This window comes from Belonocnema kinseyi, chromosome 9 (genome assembly GCF_010883055.1).
Source record: "Belonocnema kinseyi isolate 2016_QV_RU_SX_M_011 chromosome 9, B_treatae_v1, whole genome shotgun sequence".
NCBI lineage: Eukaryota > Metazoa > Arthropoda > Insecta > Hymenoptera > Cynipidae > Belonocnema > Belonocnema kinseyi.
This window is the reverse complement of record NC_046665.1, coordinates 41866355-41883421: the sequence shown is the minus strand read 5'-3', so window position 1 is coordinate 41883421 and position 17067 is coordinate 41866355. Positions and strand designations below refer to the sequence as shown.

Here is a 17067-nt window from a genome sequence, read left to right as displayed (position 1 = left end):
TCAAATCCTATTGTGGACTCTCCTTCACGGACACTTCAAGTGTTATCAACCTCATTCTAATTTCGGGGGCATTAGTTCAGTTATCTCTTGCATTAGTTCAAGTATTAGTTCAAGCATTAGTTCAAGAATCTCTTGTTATTCCAGAGAAAAAAGGCACTTCTCTCAGTTCCTAATTAAAAGTGGCCCACGAATTTTGTGATGTTCAATCGACTTTCAGTGATTTTATTGCCCCTTTTATGGATTTCGTTTTTAAATGCTGAACCATTAGTGACAATTTCGCAAGGAAAATTGAATGGAATCTTCCAGAATTCTAGAAATGGGAAAAAATATTCAGTATTCCTGGGAATTCCCTATAGTAAACCACCAACTGGAAATTTGAGGTAAGGATTCAAATTATTTTACACCGTTTTTTTTTATTTAGTTGCAGAGCACTATATTTTTTAAAATGAAATTGTATGCAAATTTTCCGATTCGAGGTAATTTAAAGTCACATTTCGAATTATTAACCTGTAAAAATTACAATTCCATACTACATTAAAAAAATAAGTTGATTTAAATCAGACCCCTAGTCAAATATTCAAATCTTCGTTTCCATAATTGTTAATATCTATTTTTCTAAAAATTGATAGTTGTCGGTAATCTGCATCTTGAGTTGCAAAGCAGCGCCTACTTATCTTCCATTGTAGGTAGTTTCGGTAAATCAAACAGTGACTCTTAAATGAGAATTCTTTGAAATAGCCTATAAAATGTCTGATCATATACTATTTATAAAATTTTCGCACGATAATGAAAATATATTTTCCAACTTCAGATTTAAAAATCCCGTACCAGCAGACAACTGGAATGGAATACGCGAAGCAACTGTATTTGGGAACGTATGTCCTCAGTTACAAAATGGAAAAGTAATTGGAAATGAAGATTGTCTATTTCTCAACGTGTACTCACCACTGTTGGAATTTAATTCTTTATTGGTAAAAGTTCTACATTTCTAAATGTCGCTAATTAAGTATCCTGATATACATTGACAGTCTGTCTTCCAGCTGGGAAAACTGGAAAAATCGGAAAATATCGGGAATTAAAGTGTAATCTGGAAAACCCGGAAATTAACCGGGTGTACAGTAAACAAACTTTTTTTTAGAACCCAGAAATGCATTTACTTTAATTCTACTTCTTAAGATCAAGAAAATATTCTTTAACAGGCCCCCTGTGAAGTTGCGCCCCCCCCCCCCCCAGAAGTTCACATTTTTTCAATTTTCCTTTTACATGCATTTGTACGTCGTTTTTACTGTTTGTACATACAATATTTTCGTCTTTACCCTCCTAGTTACGAAATTAGGGGCGAAATTGATTTCGGGGGACTAACTTCATGCATCCCCCGAAATTCAAATTTCTCAAATTTTTTTTTTGGATAAGTTTGTATGTCCTTTCTACTGTTTGTACATTTCATATTTTTGTTTGTACCCTATTGGTTGGCCGGGTAGGGGAAAATAAAATTTCGTGTCATCCCCCCGAAATTATAATTTTTTAATTTTTCTTTTTGCTAAAGTTTTTTACGTCATTTACATTGTTTGTAGTTTCATATTTTCGTTTGTAACTTATTGGTTGCCCGAAAATGGGAAAATCAAAATTTCGTGCCATCCCCCAGAAATTTGAATTTTTTCTTTTTGCTAACGTTTGTACCTCATGTGTGCTGTTTGTACATTTCATTTTTTCGTTTGTACCCTCTTGGTTGCCCGACTAGGGACAAACCAAAATTTCGTGCCATCCCCAGAAATTTAAATTTTTCTTTTTTCTAACGTGTGTACTTCGTTTTTACTGTTTGTACATTTTGTATTTTCCTTTATACCCTCTTGTTACCCGGCTAGGGAAAAATCAAAATTTCGTCTCATCCCCCCGAAATTAAAAATTTGGAATTCTTCTTTTAGGCTGACTTCTGTACGTCGTTTGCACTGTTTTTCAATTTCATATTTTTCTTAGTACCTATTGGTTACCCAGCTAGGGGGGAATCAAAACTCCGTGCTATCCCCCCCAAATTTTTGAATTCATGAATTTTCTTTTTTTAACGTTCGTACGTCGTTTGTACTGTAAAATTCAAATTTATGGGGGATGAGGCGACACTTTGATTCCTCCCTAGCCGGGAAACCAAGACGGTACAAACCAAAATATGAAGTGTTAGAAAAGAAAAAAAGACGAACAAACGTTATAAAAGCAAACGTTGAAAAATTTAAATTACGGTGGATGGCACGCCATTTTTAATGTGCCCTAGGTAGGCGCTAGCCGGACAACCAAGGGTGTACGAACGAATATATGAAATGTACAAACAGTACAAACGAAGTACAAACGTTAGCAAAAAGAAGAATGGAAAAATTCCAATTTCGAGGGAATCGCACGAAATTACGATTTGTCCCTAGTCGGGCAACCGTGAGCTTAGAAACGAAAATTTAAAATGTACAAACAGTACACACAACGTACAAACGTTAGCAAAAAGAAAGTTTAAGAAATATGAATTTCGGGGGGATGCGTAAAGCTAGCCCCCCGAAATCAATTTCGCCCCTAATTTCAGAACCAGGAGGGGACAAATAAAAATATTTGATGATTTGATGTGGAAACAAAATTGAAAAAATATGAACGTCAGGGGGCCAACTTCACAAGGGTCTTTGGCAGTAGTAATTTTTATTTGAACCCAACATATAGCTCTTGCTGATCTAAATAAATAAATTGTTTGGCTGAATTTTCTTGATTAAACTAAATATTTCGTACATCTAAGAAAATGATTTCGCGGACTCAAAACGTCTAGATTTTCTGCCTTAAAAATACATTTATTTCAATAAATTTTCATCTACTCATAGCAAAAACAAAATTCATTCCTATTCAGGGAGCATTCATTTACTGAAATGAGCCATCCATAACATTTCAAGTCTTTAATAATATGATTTTTTTCACTCGCAATAAGAACACAAATAAATCTGAAGTATTTGAATGTTTATCCTTATCTTAAAAAGTTGATGTTACCAGTTATCGTGTAAATTGTTATCGTCAACCTGACTGTTAGCGGAAAAAAGGATTACTTTTATCAAGTGAATCCCACTCGTCTGATATGTGTCAAAGGCATGATTATTTTCAAGGAAATATTTGTTCAAGGAATATAAATATATATATGTACACGTTGAATGAAAAAAATTTTTTTTTCAGTAGCGCAAAAGCTCATGAGATTAGGTTAAGATTTTTTCAATTAAAAATACGACCTATTGGTTTGAGGGAAATATTTCTTTTTACCAAAGAAATTTTAATTAAAACAAAAATATACATTTCAAACCTAACGAATGACTCATTGTTCAAATTAATAGTTCCTTGAATGGGAATGAATATTTCTTTAAAATGAGGATATGCGAAATGATAAAAAGAAATATATTTTAAGGTCAAAAAAATATTTTATAGGCTGAAAAACTACCTTCTCACTTCAAATTATTGAATATATGGAGCAAGAAAATATCTCACTGATTCAACAAAATATTCCTTGGTCCAAACAATGCGCGAATGCGCATATATGTAATATAAGTGTAGTTCGTACTTCATTTGTAGTACATGTTTTCGTGAATGAGCAACTGAATTCCTTCAGCTTAAATTAAAATCCATTAACTTGCTTACTTCGCTCTTACCGTCTTTCCTTCCTCGCTTCGCCTCACCGCGCATGCATGTACCTACTTTCTCACTTTGCTTCACACTCCTTCAAACAGTGCTCCACTCTTGCAGACAACCACCGAAACTGTTATTATATGGGAATTGGTGTTTATAATCAACAGTATTATTATTATAAACATTTTATTTAAACAATTGAAATAATTTAAAATTTTAATGTACTCGATACAAAAAAAATCGATGAAAAATCCACCTCCAGCATGAGTCAAACTTGGGTCCATCAAGTGTCGAGTTTACAGCGAAGACCACGACGGTGCCTCAACATGGTAACTCTAGTTGAAACATATTGCGCCAAATTAAAAAATAATTAATTCAAACAAAAAAATTATTTTGTAGAAATGAATGTTTATTTGTTCTAATTAATTTAATTCTATAGCAAGTAGCTTATTTGTACAAAATATAATATTTAAAACAAAATGTTTAGGGAAAATTCTGCACAATAGAAATTAGTCCGTATATAAAACTTAGCACACAACTGTATCCGCAGTTGAACTTTTAAGGAAGCTGTATCGTTTTTTTTTCAAATCTTGTCCTCAAGGCGACTGATTCCCCTGATAGTCGATATCGGCGATGTCGACCTCACGCCTCGGAATTCTGTTTATTAGGATGGTGTGAGGATTATAACCTACAGGAAATGTTTATATATACATTAGAAAAGGTTACACTGTTAGCTGATTCGAATTCAAGCGGGTAGAAACGAAATATGCTTAGGCGAACAGGCGGGCAGCAGCAAAAATTACTCTCCTTTATTATGTAAACAGACTATAAGGGATGAAATGTTGTCTTATTTTCTTTAACGTATGGTAGAAACTAACGAATTTGAAAAATTAAATCATACTTCGAGAAATTCCAAAACTATGGTCTGAAAGTCTTTGAGGTATGCTTTATTCTCCTTTATTTAAATATTATTCCTTTTCAATCGTCCATTCTGACCATTGATTCGCCTTTGGTTCGTCTCATCTGTGAAACTCCGACTATATACCTGTAAAAAAAACTTGAGAGGTTCTCGCCAATTGAGTGGAAAACGGTTAGAGTCTCTTATCATAATACCATGGCATGTCTTGACTTCAGAGATTTTCCATGTTTCCTAAAGAGGCAAAATAAATGTCGCCAGCCTCGCTAGGAACCACATGAACCGAGTGAGCGACTGAGTAATCTCGGCCTGAACGGGACGACTTCGACTGCTCTTGCTGCAGTCTTCGCCAGCGAAGCTCCTCTCAACATATGTATGACCAGTAGATTTGTCAAAGCTGCACTAACTTGACTCTGGTCCAGCCGTCGCCAGTAGAGTTCCTCTCAACGTTTCTGTGACCAATAGGTACGTAAGAACTGTACAGACATAGCTCTCGGTCCAGCCTTCGCCGATAAAGCTTTTTTTAACTTGCCTATGAGCAGTAGGTTCGTATAAGCTAAATCGATTCAGCACTACGTGTGGATATTGCTACGAAAACTCTATCCACACGATCTTGACAAAAGGCCGTGCTAGAGCGTTCTCCATTCTGTCTGTTTATCTCGTAACCTCAGAAGTTCTGAGAACAGGTCTAGTTGGCCTAGGTTGCTTTTTCAAATTCGAAATATTTGTCGGCAGACTATCATTCCCTTGAAACATAACTGTTCAAGTAGTTTGTGAACTTCGCAATGTCCGCACGTACTTTTAATTTTGTAAGTTAGGCTGGCCCAGCTTTAACCTGTACATGAGCAAAAACAAAGATTTCAAAGATTAGTTCACCGGGTTTTATTTAAGCGCATCGAAGGTGATCCATTTGCACATGCTGTCTACCGCCACAATAGTCGTCTGACCTTGGCCTGTTTTGAGCTCCCTATAGTCTGAAACTTGGTGGCGATCATCAGGTAGGACAGCAATCACCTTGAATGGGTCCTCTGACTTTGCTGTCAGTTTCTTGCTTTAAATAGTGGCTGCTGGTCGGGATGCCAACAGAACAATGTGCGCAACGGACTTTTGCAGCAGTTTGAACCTTTTACTGTCAAATCGAGACATTTACCATGCTTGTTTCTCATCAGTAACTCATCTAGCCTCCTTTGGCAATGCCTTTAACTTAATCTGGTCCAAAGTCTATCGAATTGCTCCTACAAAAGCATTATCTGTTGATCTTCGAGGCTTATACTTGTAAAAAAGTTGGGCGGAAATCTTAGGTGCTCCGATTCGTGGTGCAATTAATGCCGCTCTGCCCTTTCCTCACGTGAACGGCCGAGCTGTCTTCTAGTGCACCAATACTAGTCGTTGACAGCGATTCACGAATGGTAAGATTCATTCTTTCAACCTGCCCATTCGCTCTTAGGCTGGCTACTTCATTAGGAATATGTTTTATTCCATATTTTTGAAGAACTTGATGTAACGATGTGATTGAAAGCAGTTGCCTTGGTCACTGATGATTCGATTTCGTACTCCAAAGATTCCAAACATTTGCAGCAGTGTTTTGATGACCCATTCATTTCTGATATCTTACAGCGGCTCGATGATACAGAATTTCGTAGACCCATCAATTAAAGCCAATTTGTGGATATTGTGTCGTTTTCTGTTCATAAAGAGACCCACATTATCTAAGTGTATAGTATGAAAGGAGATTACGCTTTTCTGTATAGGATGCAACAGGCTATGTTTACGCCCTGACTTAGATATATATCACAGGCAGTATAAACAAGAATTAACGTATTAGGCAATATATTTTCTAACACCCTTGAAACAGTAATTTTATTTTATTTTTCCAATGTGTTTTCAGTCGCAAAATATGCTTGATCATCAATACATATTTAAGATAATAAATCGTGACGCTCGAGATATCACCCATTTGTTTCCTGTTTCAGTTATACGAAAAACCACCCCACCTCTTAAGTCATACCTATCAAAATATTGCTTCGTATCTGGTTGAACTTCCCCAGTTTCTAGAATTTTACATATGACCTATAGATTCGGCTGTTGCTGTTGCGGATTTCAACTGAAATAATCTGCATGTGTCCGTTGGGACTAGGTCGATAAATTTTATAAAAAGAAAGTCTTGCATTTATTCCCGCCATCTACCTACTCTGTGATTTATGCCTAATTTTACAGCTGTTGCGCGTATGGTACAGCAATCAGTATCTACAGTTAACTTGATTCCAATCAGATATATACGAAGTGCCTTAAGTTCCTCAAATATTGCGAGTGTTTCTAAATCATGAGAATGAAATTTTTTCAAAAAATGAAGTCTTTCGGTTGTAATACGACACAACTCGTTTTTCGTCGTTTTTTACTGTAATGGCATAGCTCCTAGTAAAACCGCGCTTGCGTTTGTGTGTAGTTCTGTCACATTCGTAGGATCGTAAAGAGCTAGTATCGGTTTGTCTGCGAGTAGGTGTTTTATTCCTTGAACCGAATTTGTAATTTAGTGAAAGGGGCAAATATTTCAGAAAAATCTTTAATAAATTCTCTAAATTAGTTGACATGTCCGGGAAAAGATCGCTGTTCTTTTATACGAGTAAGTCGGTATTCAGCGCGATAGACGTACGTTTTCGATTCAGCAGCGAAACTAATTGACCTATGACTTTAAAATCATCTACTCTCAAAATTTGAATATCTCTCTCAATTATGTTCCTTCTATCTTCAACGAAAAGGTTTACTTCTAACAGAACCATTGACCTATCTGCGGTATTGTCTGTCTCAAGTCTACATCAGTTACATCTACAATAGCTTTTACTCTAGGAGTCACAAGTTTGTCTCGTGCCACAAATATTTTTTTCGATGATTGCTCATCCGCTTAATCTTATTATTAAACAATCGCTCCCCAGATCAACTATACACTCACCCGAAATATTGTTTACAGTACATAGTTTAATGGGATTTCGTATTTGTAATTTGTTTACTTGACACACATACAACTTTCTTTTCGTATCAGCTAGTCAGGACTTTTTAAATTTTTGATTCGATTTTTTTTCGATTGACAACTTTCTTCTCTATGGCATGCTTTCCGAAAATTCCCGCACATCGTTTTCGTTCGTTGTAGATTTTTTTACTTTGGCTACCTTTGCACGGACTACGATATCATATCTACGATGACCAGCCTTCCTGCAGTGATAACATGCATTTTTCTTTTCTTCTCTACTTTCGGCTTTTCATTTGTGATCTCACATGTATTTTTGATCTTTTTCCTCTTTTTAGCTTTATTTCCCGTTTCGCAGAAAATAGCTTGTCAAATATTGAGTTCATCAAGGGTTTCAAAACGCGTTTAAAGTACGGTGGTACATATTTTCTCATCATGGAGATCACGAATAATAAAGTCAACAATTTTATCTTCTGCCAAATAAGGCTTGTATTTTTTTCATTTTCCTACTTTTATAAAACAAAAAGTTTGAAGATCCTGATCAGGAATATTTCGTATAAAACTGCCTCTTTAAGCAAAATATAAAACTAAGTTCTCCCTGAAATGGTTGTTTAGGGAATGAGAAGATACAAGCCGAATCAATTGCGTTTCATGCAACTCATCATACCATACTTTCGCATATCCCCGGACCCTGCAAACCGCCAAATAGTTTCGTCTTATCATTCCAATCATACAATATAGCACAAGAATTTATAAATTTATAAATTGATTTTAATAGTTGTAAGGTAATAAATCTAAACAAGTAGAACTTTTGTTTTTTAAAGAATACAGAAACTATATTTTAAATAAGTCTCCCGAGTGAGACAGCAGTAACTGCATAGAAGTAATTAATTTAGAATGTAGTTACTGTTTTCTTATGAAAAAAGAATACTTTATGTAAGGGGCTGTCCATAAACTAAGTTAACAATTTTAGACAACCCCCGTCCCCGTCCCACCCCCACCCTAAAAAGTAACGTAGCCCGATAACTGTATGAACACACAAGACAGAGAGATATGTATCACGAAAATAGGATAGCAATGGACAAAATTCTTTCAAGTAAAATTAAGGTAAATACCATATTGAGTGCAATATGAAACACTAAATTCGTAAGATTTTAAGTCAAAACATATATTGCATTTTTATGCCTTTGAGGTTAATTGAGCCCATGCTCCCCGTGACTTCTATTATTTACAAATATTCGCATAATACAGATTAGAAAGTATACAAAGATAAATAATAAATGAAAAATATAAGGTCTACTTACGTTTACTTGTATTCAGTTGTTGCTTGTTTTTTCACTCGCTATTCAACGAAAAAGCGCATTCTGTCAAGTGAAAAAATATTGATGGGATATCGATGTGGAAATTATGACGAAATATCAATATTGACTTTGATATATCGGTTTCTAAATATCGACATGAAATATCGATATATCGGACTCTGAATATCGATATTTTCAATATATCGATATCGATATTTTCAATATATCGATATCGATATCCCATTAGTATCTTTTATGTTCTCGGATACCAATTATTTTCATTTATGAGGGTAGATTGTACACTGATAATCATGATCACTATAATGGAAACTCCCTATACACAGCACTATCGTTGTAACTTTGCACTCTCCACGAAGTGAGCAGAAGTGTATCCCACTTCTGATTTATGGCAAGAAAGCTGTATAATTTTTTTCAATCGTGTCCTCAAGAAGACTGTTTCACCTGCTGTTCGACATCGGCGATGTCGACCTCACGCATCGGAATCCTTTGTGTTAGGATGGTGTGAGGATTGTCGCCTCCAGAAATATCAAACATTTCCTACAATTGTGAAATAATCAAACTATCAAACGATTTCCTACAATTTTCTGCAGAGAGTGTTGAAGATTTTAAAGCGAAATTTTCAAATCCGTAAGATTATCACGTTTTTTTAAATATGAAAATTCGAGTAAATTCAAGAAAAAATAAGTAAAATTCAAGAGATTCAAAAATAATTTAAACCTTAGAAGATTATTAGAAATACAAATTTTTGAAGCTGTCAAAAATAAACTTCAGGAGCTTTAAGCGAATCTCACTATGTCAAGAGCAGGAACAAATTTTTTTCAAATGCTTGCTGAAATTTAGAAGATTATAATGTAATTTTTTACATTTTGAATGACTTTTTAAAATCTTAAGAAAAAAGCGAGGCAGTTGAAAATATTTTCAGGTGTTTGAGAAGAGTAAAATAGATAAGAAATATTCACAAATTTGAAAAATTTCAGAAACTTGATCAAATATTCCTTGATTACTTACAAATTTCTAAAACATTCCTAATAATCTTTGAATAGGACTCGAATTTTTTCTACGGTTTTGTAATATTCTATAAAATAAAACAATTTCTTTAAAATATCGTAAAATATTTTCTGACAGGTATGATATATTTAAAAATCTTTTTTCAATTTTCTTAAAAATCTAATAATACTTATGTTTATATAAATTTAAAAACAAACTGACAATACTTATTTTCTTTCTTTCAATTCTCAGAATTTTATTTTAACTACAAATAAAGTGTATTCTTATTTATTTGAGATAATACTTCATGTTAAAAACCTTTTTTTGCTTAGGAAACGTCTTTCATGTTTTTAAAGGTAATATCAAAAATTTGACGTAACGACGATGAGGGGAAGGCCAAAAAGAAATGTTATGGTCTGTGTCACATCGCGTGGGGGGTGGGGCATTCTAATAACTAATTAACATATTTTTAGAATATTTTTTAATTCATTCTTCCCTGGGGTCAAATATGGTACAAAACGCCATGAAATTTGTAATAAAAACTGTTGTTTATACATTAATTTAAAAAATGAACAATATTTATAATTTTATAAAATTTCCAAAATATTATTTCAATGTGTTACACATTGACTTTTATTAAGAATATTCTTTCAAATAGTTAGTAATTTTTTTTATATTTACATGTTTTTTACCATCTTTGGCCTTAGGAAATAGATTTTACGAATGAAATTATAGAAATATCTCCATTATTTAGTAAAAGACTATGAAGACTTTTACCTTCGAAATGATACCAAAAACTTTAAAAAATGTTAACGAACGGACTAAAAATTTGGCTTTAAGCTTTTCTACCAATTGAAGAAATAGATATTTCTTTTATCTTTTGCCAGGATCTGATTTTTTCCCTGAACATAAAGCAGATTAAAAACACTTAAAAAATATAAATAAGACAGGGAAAAAATGCATGCAGTTTTTTTGTTGTTGGAAAAACCGGCACATTTTTTGATAAAACTCCTTTCCACGCCACCCGCGGAAGAAAATGTTTACAATATTTTTATTAAATATTAAATATTTGATCTTTTGGACTCAAATGGAAGAGTTCAGTTTTTTAAATTAATTATGGTTGTTTCATTGACGTCAGTTCTCGTACTTGACAATTGAGGAATCCCTTTTTCGCAAACAAGAAGTATGATAGTTCTTCCCTTATCGACTTTCTTTATTCTTTATTTACTTATTGTATACACACACACACTTATATTATGCCTTAACCTATTTTATATGTACTTTGAATAAAAAAATTTTAATTGCGTGAAACTTATTTCAAGTGAACAATTTCAGGGCACATCTTTTTTCCGTCTACAAAAATTTCTAGGTTGTCCATTTTTTCAAATAATTGGAAAAAGTACATTTTTTTAAATAAAAAAGGTCGTCCTTTCTTCACTTCAACTCGTGCTAATTTAGCTCATTTTCAAAATTTTTAGATTCTATTAATACTATATCAACTGCGTATCTACATTTTCTGAAAATTATATTTGAAAGAAAAACTTAAATACTTTAATGAACATAGAAACTGTTAGTTTTGTGTTGTAGACAATGTAAGAAACATGAAGTTCAACCTTCAAGCGCTTCGTTTATCGAGCAAATTTTAAGAAATGGAAAACCTCCAGTGAGAAAATTGCAGATTAAGGTTGAAATAAGTTTTTGTTCAAATTTCAACTCAATTGAATTGATGATTCGAAGAGTATGAATTTTGTAAATAGCAAGTGGCAGTATTCACGCTGCCTTTTATGCATGTGCATGTAGAGAGGAATTTTATTAAAAAATGTATCGGCTTTTTTGACAAAGAACTAAAATGAATTTTTTACATTTTTTACTTTGATTTTTTAAGTGTCTTTAATCTGCTTCGTGTTTAGGGAAAAATCATATACTGAAAAGCGATTAAAGAAATATCTACTTCTCCAACTGGTCCAAAAGGTTAAAGCATGTAAAACCGTTTGTTAACAATAAAAAAAATTTGGTATCATTTCAACGGCAAGTTTTCATAGCCTTTTATAAAGTAATGAAGATATTTCTATAATTTTATTTGTGAAATATATTTCCTAAGGCCAAAGACAGTAAAAAATATCGTAAAATTAGAAAAATTACCAACAAATTACAAGAATTTAAAAAATTAAAGTCAATGTGTATCATATTGAAATGATATATTGGAAAATAGATAAAAGTATTAAAATTGTTCATTTTTTAAATTAATGTATACACACTGAAAAAATGGTTAGTTGGACCAACTATTTAGTTTGTGAGATATGATACTGCTACTTTATTAGTTGGGACAACCATTTTCTTAATTGCTGCTACTAACTGAATAGTCACTGTAACCAATAAAATGGCTGCACTCTCTAATAAAATAGCAGTATGAATTAATAAAATAGCAGTACGATATCTTACTAACTAATCAGTTGGATCAGCTAACCAGATTTTTCAATGCAGAGTGCAATCGTTTTTATTCGAAATTTCACATCGGTTTTTTGTACCATGTTTGACCCTGCGGCAGAATCAAGCAAAAATATTATAAAAATATGTTCACTAGTTACTAAAATGCCTCCCCCCTCCCTGCGCAATGTGACAGACCGTAGCATTTCTTTTTGGCCCTACCCTCATCGTCGTTACGTTAAATTTTTTATATTATGTTTGAAAACATTACAGACGTTTCCTAAATAAAAAACAGGTTTTAAGATGAAGTATTGTCTTTAAATAAACCAAACAACTTTTTTAACAATAAAGGCTTTTTTAATATTTTTGTAGTCATACAAATATTGAACTTAATTAACCTAAGTACCACTTGCAATTCCCAAATTTAAAACTTTTTTCACTACCATAAAAAATAAATGATGATATTAATAATTACATAACATCGAAATTTCGAATAAATATTTATTTGTTGAAAGTTTTCAAACACTTTATTTCGAGTTGAAATTAAATTCTGAAGATGAAAAACAAGAAAATAAGGATTATCAGTTTGTTTTTTTAATTTATATAAATATAATTAGTATAAGATTTCCAAGGAAATTCAAAAAAGATTCTTGAATAAATCAGATGTGTCAGAAAATATTCTAGGATATTTTAAGAAAATTTTTTTATTTTACAAAATATTACAAAACATTAGGTTGGATTCCAGTCCTTTTCAAACATGCTTAGGAATGTTTACGAAATTGGTGAGAAATGAAGAAATATTTAATAAAATTTCTGAAATGTTTTCAAGTTTCGGAATATTTTTTTATCTGTTTGACTCGTCTTAAATTCCTGAAAATATTTTTAACTGACTCAAATTTTTTTCAAAAGTTGGAGATATCATTCAAAATGTTAGAAAATTTCCTTATAATCTTCTAAATTTTCGCAAGCATTTAAATCAAAATTAATCCTGCTCTTGAAACCTTTCGAGATTCGTTTACAGCTCTTAAAGTATATTTTTTACATTTAAAATTTTTTTCATTTCTAAAATTTTTCTAAAGTTATTTCAAGGAACCTTAATTTTCTTTAATTTTCGTCAAACATTACAAAATTCCTCAAAAATCTTTACCAGTTTTAATTATTTTTTAATCGTATAAATTTTCTGAACGTCTCTTAAACTTACTCAAATTTGAAAGTACATTATTTAAACCAACATACACTTAAGAAACTTACTTAAACTTAAGAAAAATGTGCAAAAAAATTGCACAAGAAGGCTTTAAAAGAATTATGTTCCTTAGTTTTTCTAAAATTATCTAATACGGAAAAATGTTAAAAGTCTAAAAAATATTTTACACACTTTTAAAAAATTTTAGGAAAAAATAAAACATATTTGGTGATCTCTTTTCAATTTTCTCTTAGAATTTATCGCAAAGCAGTCGTTTAAAACGTTGCCATGAAAGCGAATCTTCCAGTCGGGCGAGGTCGGGTTCGTCCTCGTGCAATTTCGGCTTTGAACGAGGCTTGTCTTTGCAGCGTGTAACAGAGCCGATTCACCGACACCGTTTTCTACTTTTTACAGCCAATATTCTATTGCTACTTTTTACAGCCGTGAAAGTATATTGATTTTTTGTAGGCAATTTTCTATAGCTGCTTCTTACTCACCGACGAGATATTTCCACTTTTTATTGCCGGCCGCTCAGTTGGCGTTTATAAGATAAGAATGGTTATAAGTATCACGAAAATAGAGAACTTAATTAAATTATTAGCTTAATCTGATTATAAAGCTTTAGTTAAAGTAGTTAATTTCGAATGTTATGAATGATGTTTAGCTTTTTTTATTATTTAAAAAATTAAATTTTAATTGACTTTTTAAATTAAATAATCCAAGATTATACTATTAATTGCACTATAATTATTTAGATTTAAAATTATATTTGGGTGCAGTTCCGAATAGCTGAATTCTCCGATTTTATTTAAACTCCGCATACTTATATACAGTAAACTTCCATTTATGTCCCGTGAGACGGGCTGACTAATTAAAAAGAGGACCGAAGAGCGGGAAGTTTGAATTGAGTATTTTAATATGACGTAATGGAAATGCAGATAACTTTTTTAAGAAAATATTCCAAACGTAAAAGTAACTCATAAATATCAGAATAGTAAAATTCTTTAGATATAGAATGTATTTTCTCAGTCATGTTCCCTTCTTTTGTCGATTGTTAACCTTTCAGTGTCTCGAAATACAATCCACTCTCCGAAATTTGAGATGAGACTACCCGATCTTATACAGTAACCTCAAATTTTGGATATTTAATTTCGTGACACTGAAAGATCTCGAATCGATAAAAGAATGGAACATGACTGAGAAAATAATTCTAAACTACCACCTATCATAGCTTGATACATTTGAAAATTCTGACCTTTATAACTCCTTGTACTTTTAGATTATTTTATCCAAACAAGTTGTCTGCATTCCTATCTCAAAGATTTTATACGTATATGAACAGTGGTCAACAACTGTGCTAACCTTCCTGATACTTCAACTTTTCCGTCCATAAACGTGAGCTCATGCTGGAATACTCAATATGCCGCGAAATATTTCACTCGGTTTCTGATTCTATTATATTCATTTTTAGTTAGCAAATTGTACTATTTCCAGGAAATGAAAATTCAGTCATGCTAATCAATCGTATGCTAACGAACCGCGACTATTTCAACTGCGCATGTGCCGAAAAGCATTATTATTGATAGTATGTCTTTATTGATTCAGAATAGACTCGCGCTTTTCGGCGCATGCGCAGTTAGAAAGGTGGCTTAAAGTAGAGGTATCGATACAACGCCGAGGTAGCCAATGAACGTTGCTGGACATAAATATCCGAACCACTCGCGGTATAGGTGGGGGCCCCTCCAGAGGGAGGCATTCGAATTTGATACTGAAATTATCCTTCTCTACAAAAATATTTTCTTCCGGTGGCGATCTGAACATTTTTGGATTCTTAAACTTCATCCTCTATCTTCCTTATAAGCACTGCTTCCACTATCCACTCTCTTTCTTTTGATTAATGCCTCAGTTGATCTCACGCACTTCACTCCTAATCGTTTCTTTTCTGCCATATTCCTACACTTTCCCCGTGCTCTCCTTTCTTTGTTCTTCCCTTTCGGTGTACTGGAAACTTCCCGATTCAAATCCCTTTTTCCTCTGTGCTACTTTCCCCGCTGGCAATGAGTCAAATTTAAACCATCTCTCCTTTTATCGTTCTCTGCCAGCTGTCGTTGCCACAATCCGTTAACCAACTTAGCCTTAACTTCCACACAAATCTGTATCTAGTTTGAGTGAATACAGTAAGGATTCATTATTTTATGAAAAAGTGAATGTTATTAAGATTATTTTGGCTCCTCCCATGTTCTTTTTTACACTAGTAGGCTGTTTTCTACTCGAGTTGCACCGAAACACCTTGAGCTTCGAGGTGCAGCAAAATACGGGAGCTTCTAAGTAAAGAAAATCAATAACATTACTTCGCTATAAACGTCGTGAGTCATTAACGACCATTAACGACAACATCAACGTGTTGTGGCCTCAGATTTCGAGCGATTTTGCATGTTCGAAAGATAGTTGGAAACTAATTCACCCATATAATACGTACTGAATTTTCAAGAGTCTGCGTGAATCAACGACACTTCCGTAAAAAAACAAACGTTACTGAAAAAAAGGGCGCGTAAATTCACAACCACGCAAGTGAAAAAAACCTTGTGCTTTTACATTGGCAAGATTGGCGTCAAATGACAGCGTCAATCTTGGCGTCAAATGTCAAAACAATAGATATTTCAGTCAATGATATTCTTCTAGTAAAACACAGAAGCACTGCTATTGGCTGATATGTCAGGGGATCTTAAGTTTTGTGTAAAGATTGATACTACCATGGGACGTCACCCTAGAGAAAAACGACTATACAAAAATTCGTAATAACACGTCCTTTGCTTGCTAGGCCAAGCGCGTGCCTGCCTGTTTGCTGCTGGTCGCTCGACAGTCAAATGCTTGCGACCCTTTTCGCGATTTGTCGTTGAAGCCCGAAACAAGACTCAATCAGTGGCAATAACATACTAAATGTAATTTCGCTCTCTAACAAACACTTCTATACCGAAGAAAATATGTAACTATATTTGTTCAATAATACCTTGAACTACGCTTCGCATAAATTATAACTAAGTAGGTAAAAAGTCGAACTGGATCTCTTCATTTAATTTGTAATTTTATCGTTTGAGTATAGAACCGAAGCTATAGCAATACCGAATTACATCAATTAAGTAAGTATTAAAATGGAGCAGTTCTTCATGTAGAACTCGCAACGTTCATAAGTTGAATGTCAGCTGTTCTAAAGCATCGAAACAGATACTGTTCCACTTTTGTATCGGGAACGTAACGAAATTTGAATCACAGTGCGTCGATAGAGATATACTCACTATGCTTCGCTCCGTTCGACTCTGCTGGTTCGAATGACGACGAACAGCGAGGGTCCAACGAATCTGTAACTTAGGAGATTCGCATCAGCATTGCGCTGAGTTGAGGCGCCGGATAATATGGGTTGGGAAAAATTAAATAATAATTATTTAAATATCAAATATCGCGTGCTCTCAAATTTAAACAATACATATTTGTTGGATCCTCGCTGTTCGTCGTCATTCGAACCAGAAAAGTCGAACGGAGCGAAGCATAGCGAGTATATCTATATCGACGCACTGTGATTCAAATTTCGTTACATTCCCGATACAAAAGTCGAACAGTATCTGTTTCGATG

At 33.4% G+C, this 17067-nt stretch overlaps 1 protein-coding gene across 1 annotated transcript in view; it reads left to right on the top strand.

The window, feature by feature from the left end:
• LOC117180505 overlaps positions 1 to 17067 on the top strand; it is a 163119-nt gene continuing 146052 nt past the window's right edge. The window contains exons 1-2 of the mRNA XM_033373001.1: positions 1 to 380; positions 812 to 971. Of these exons, the coding sequence (XP_033228892.1) occupies positions 199 to 380; positions 812 to 971 (342 nt within the window). The 5' untranslated portion in view covers positions 1 to 198. The remainder of the gene's footprint in view (positions 381 to 811; positions 972 to 17067) is intronic.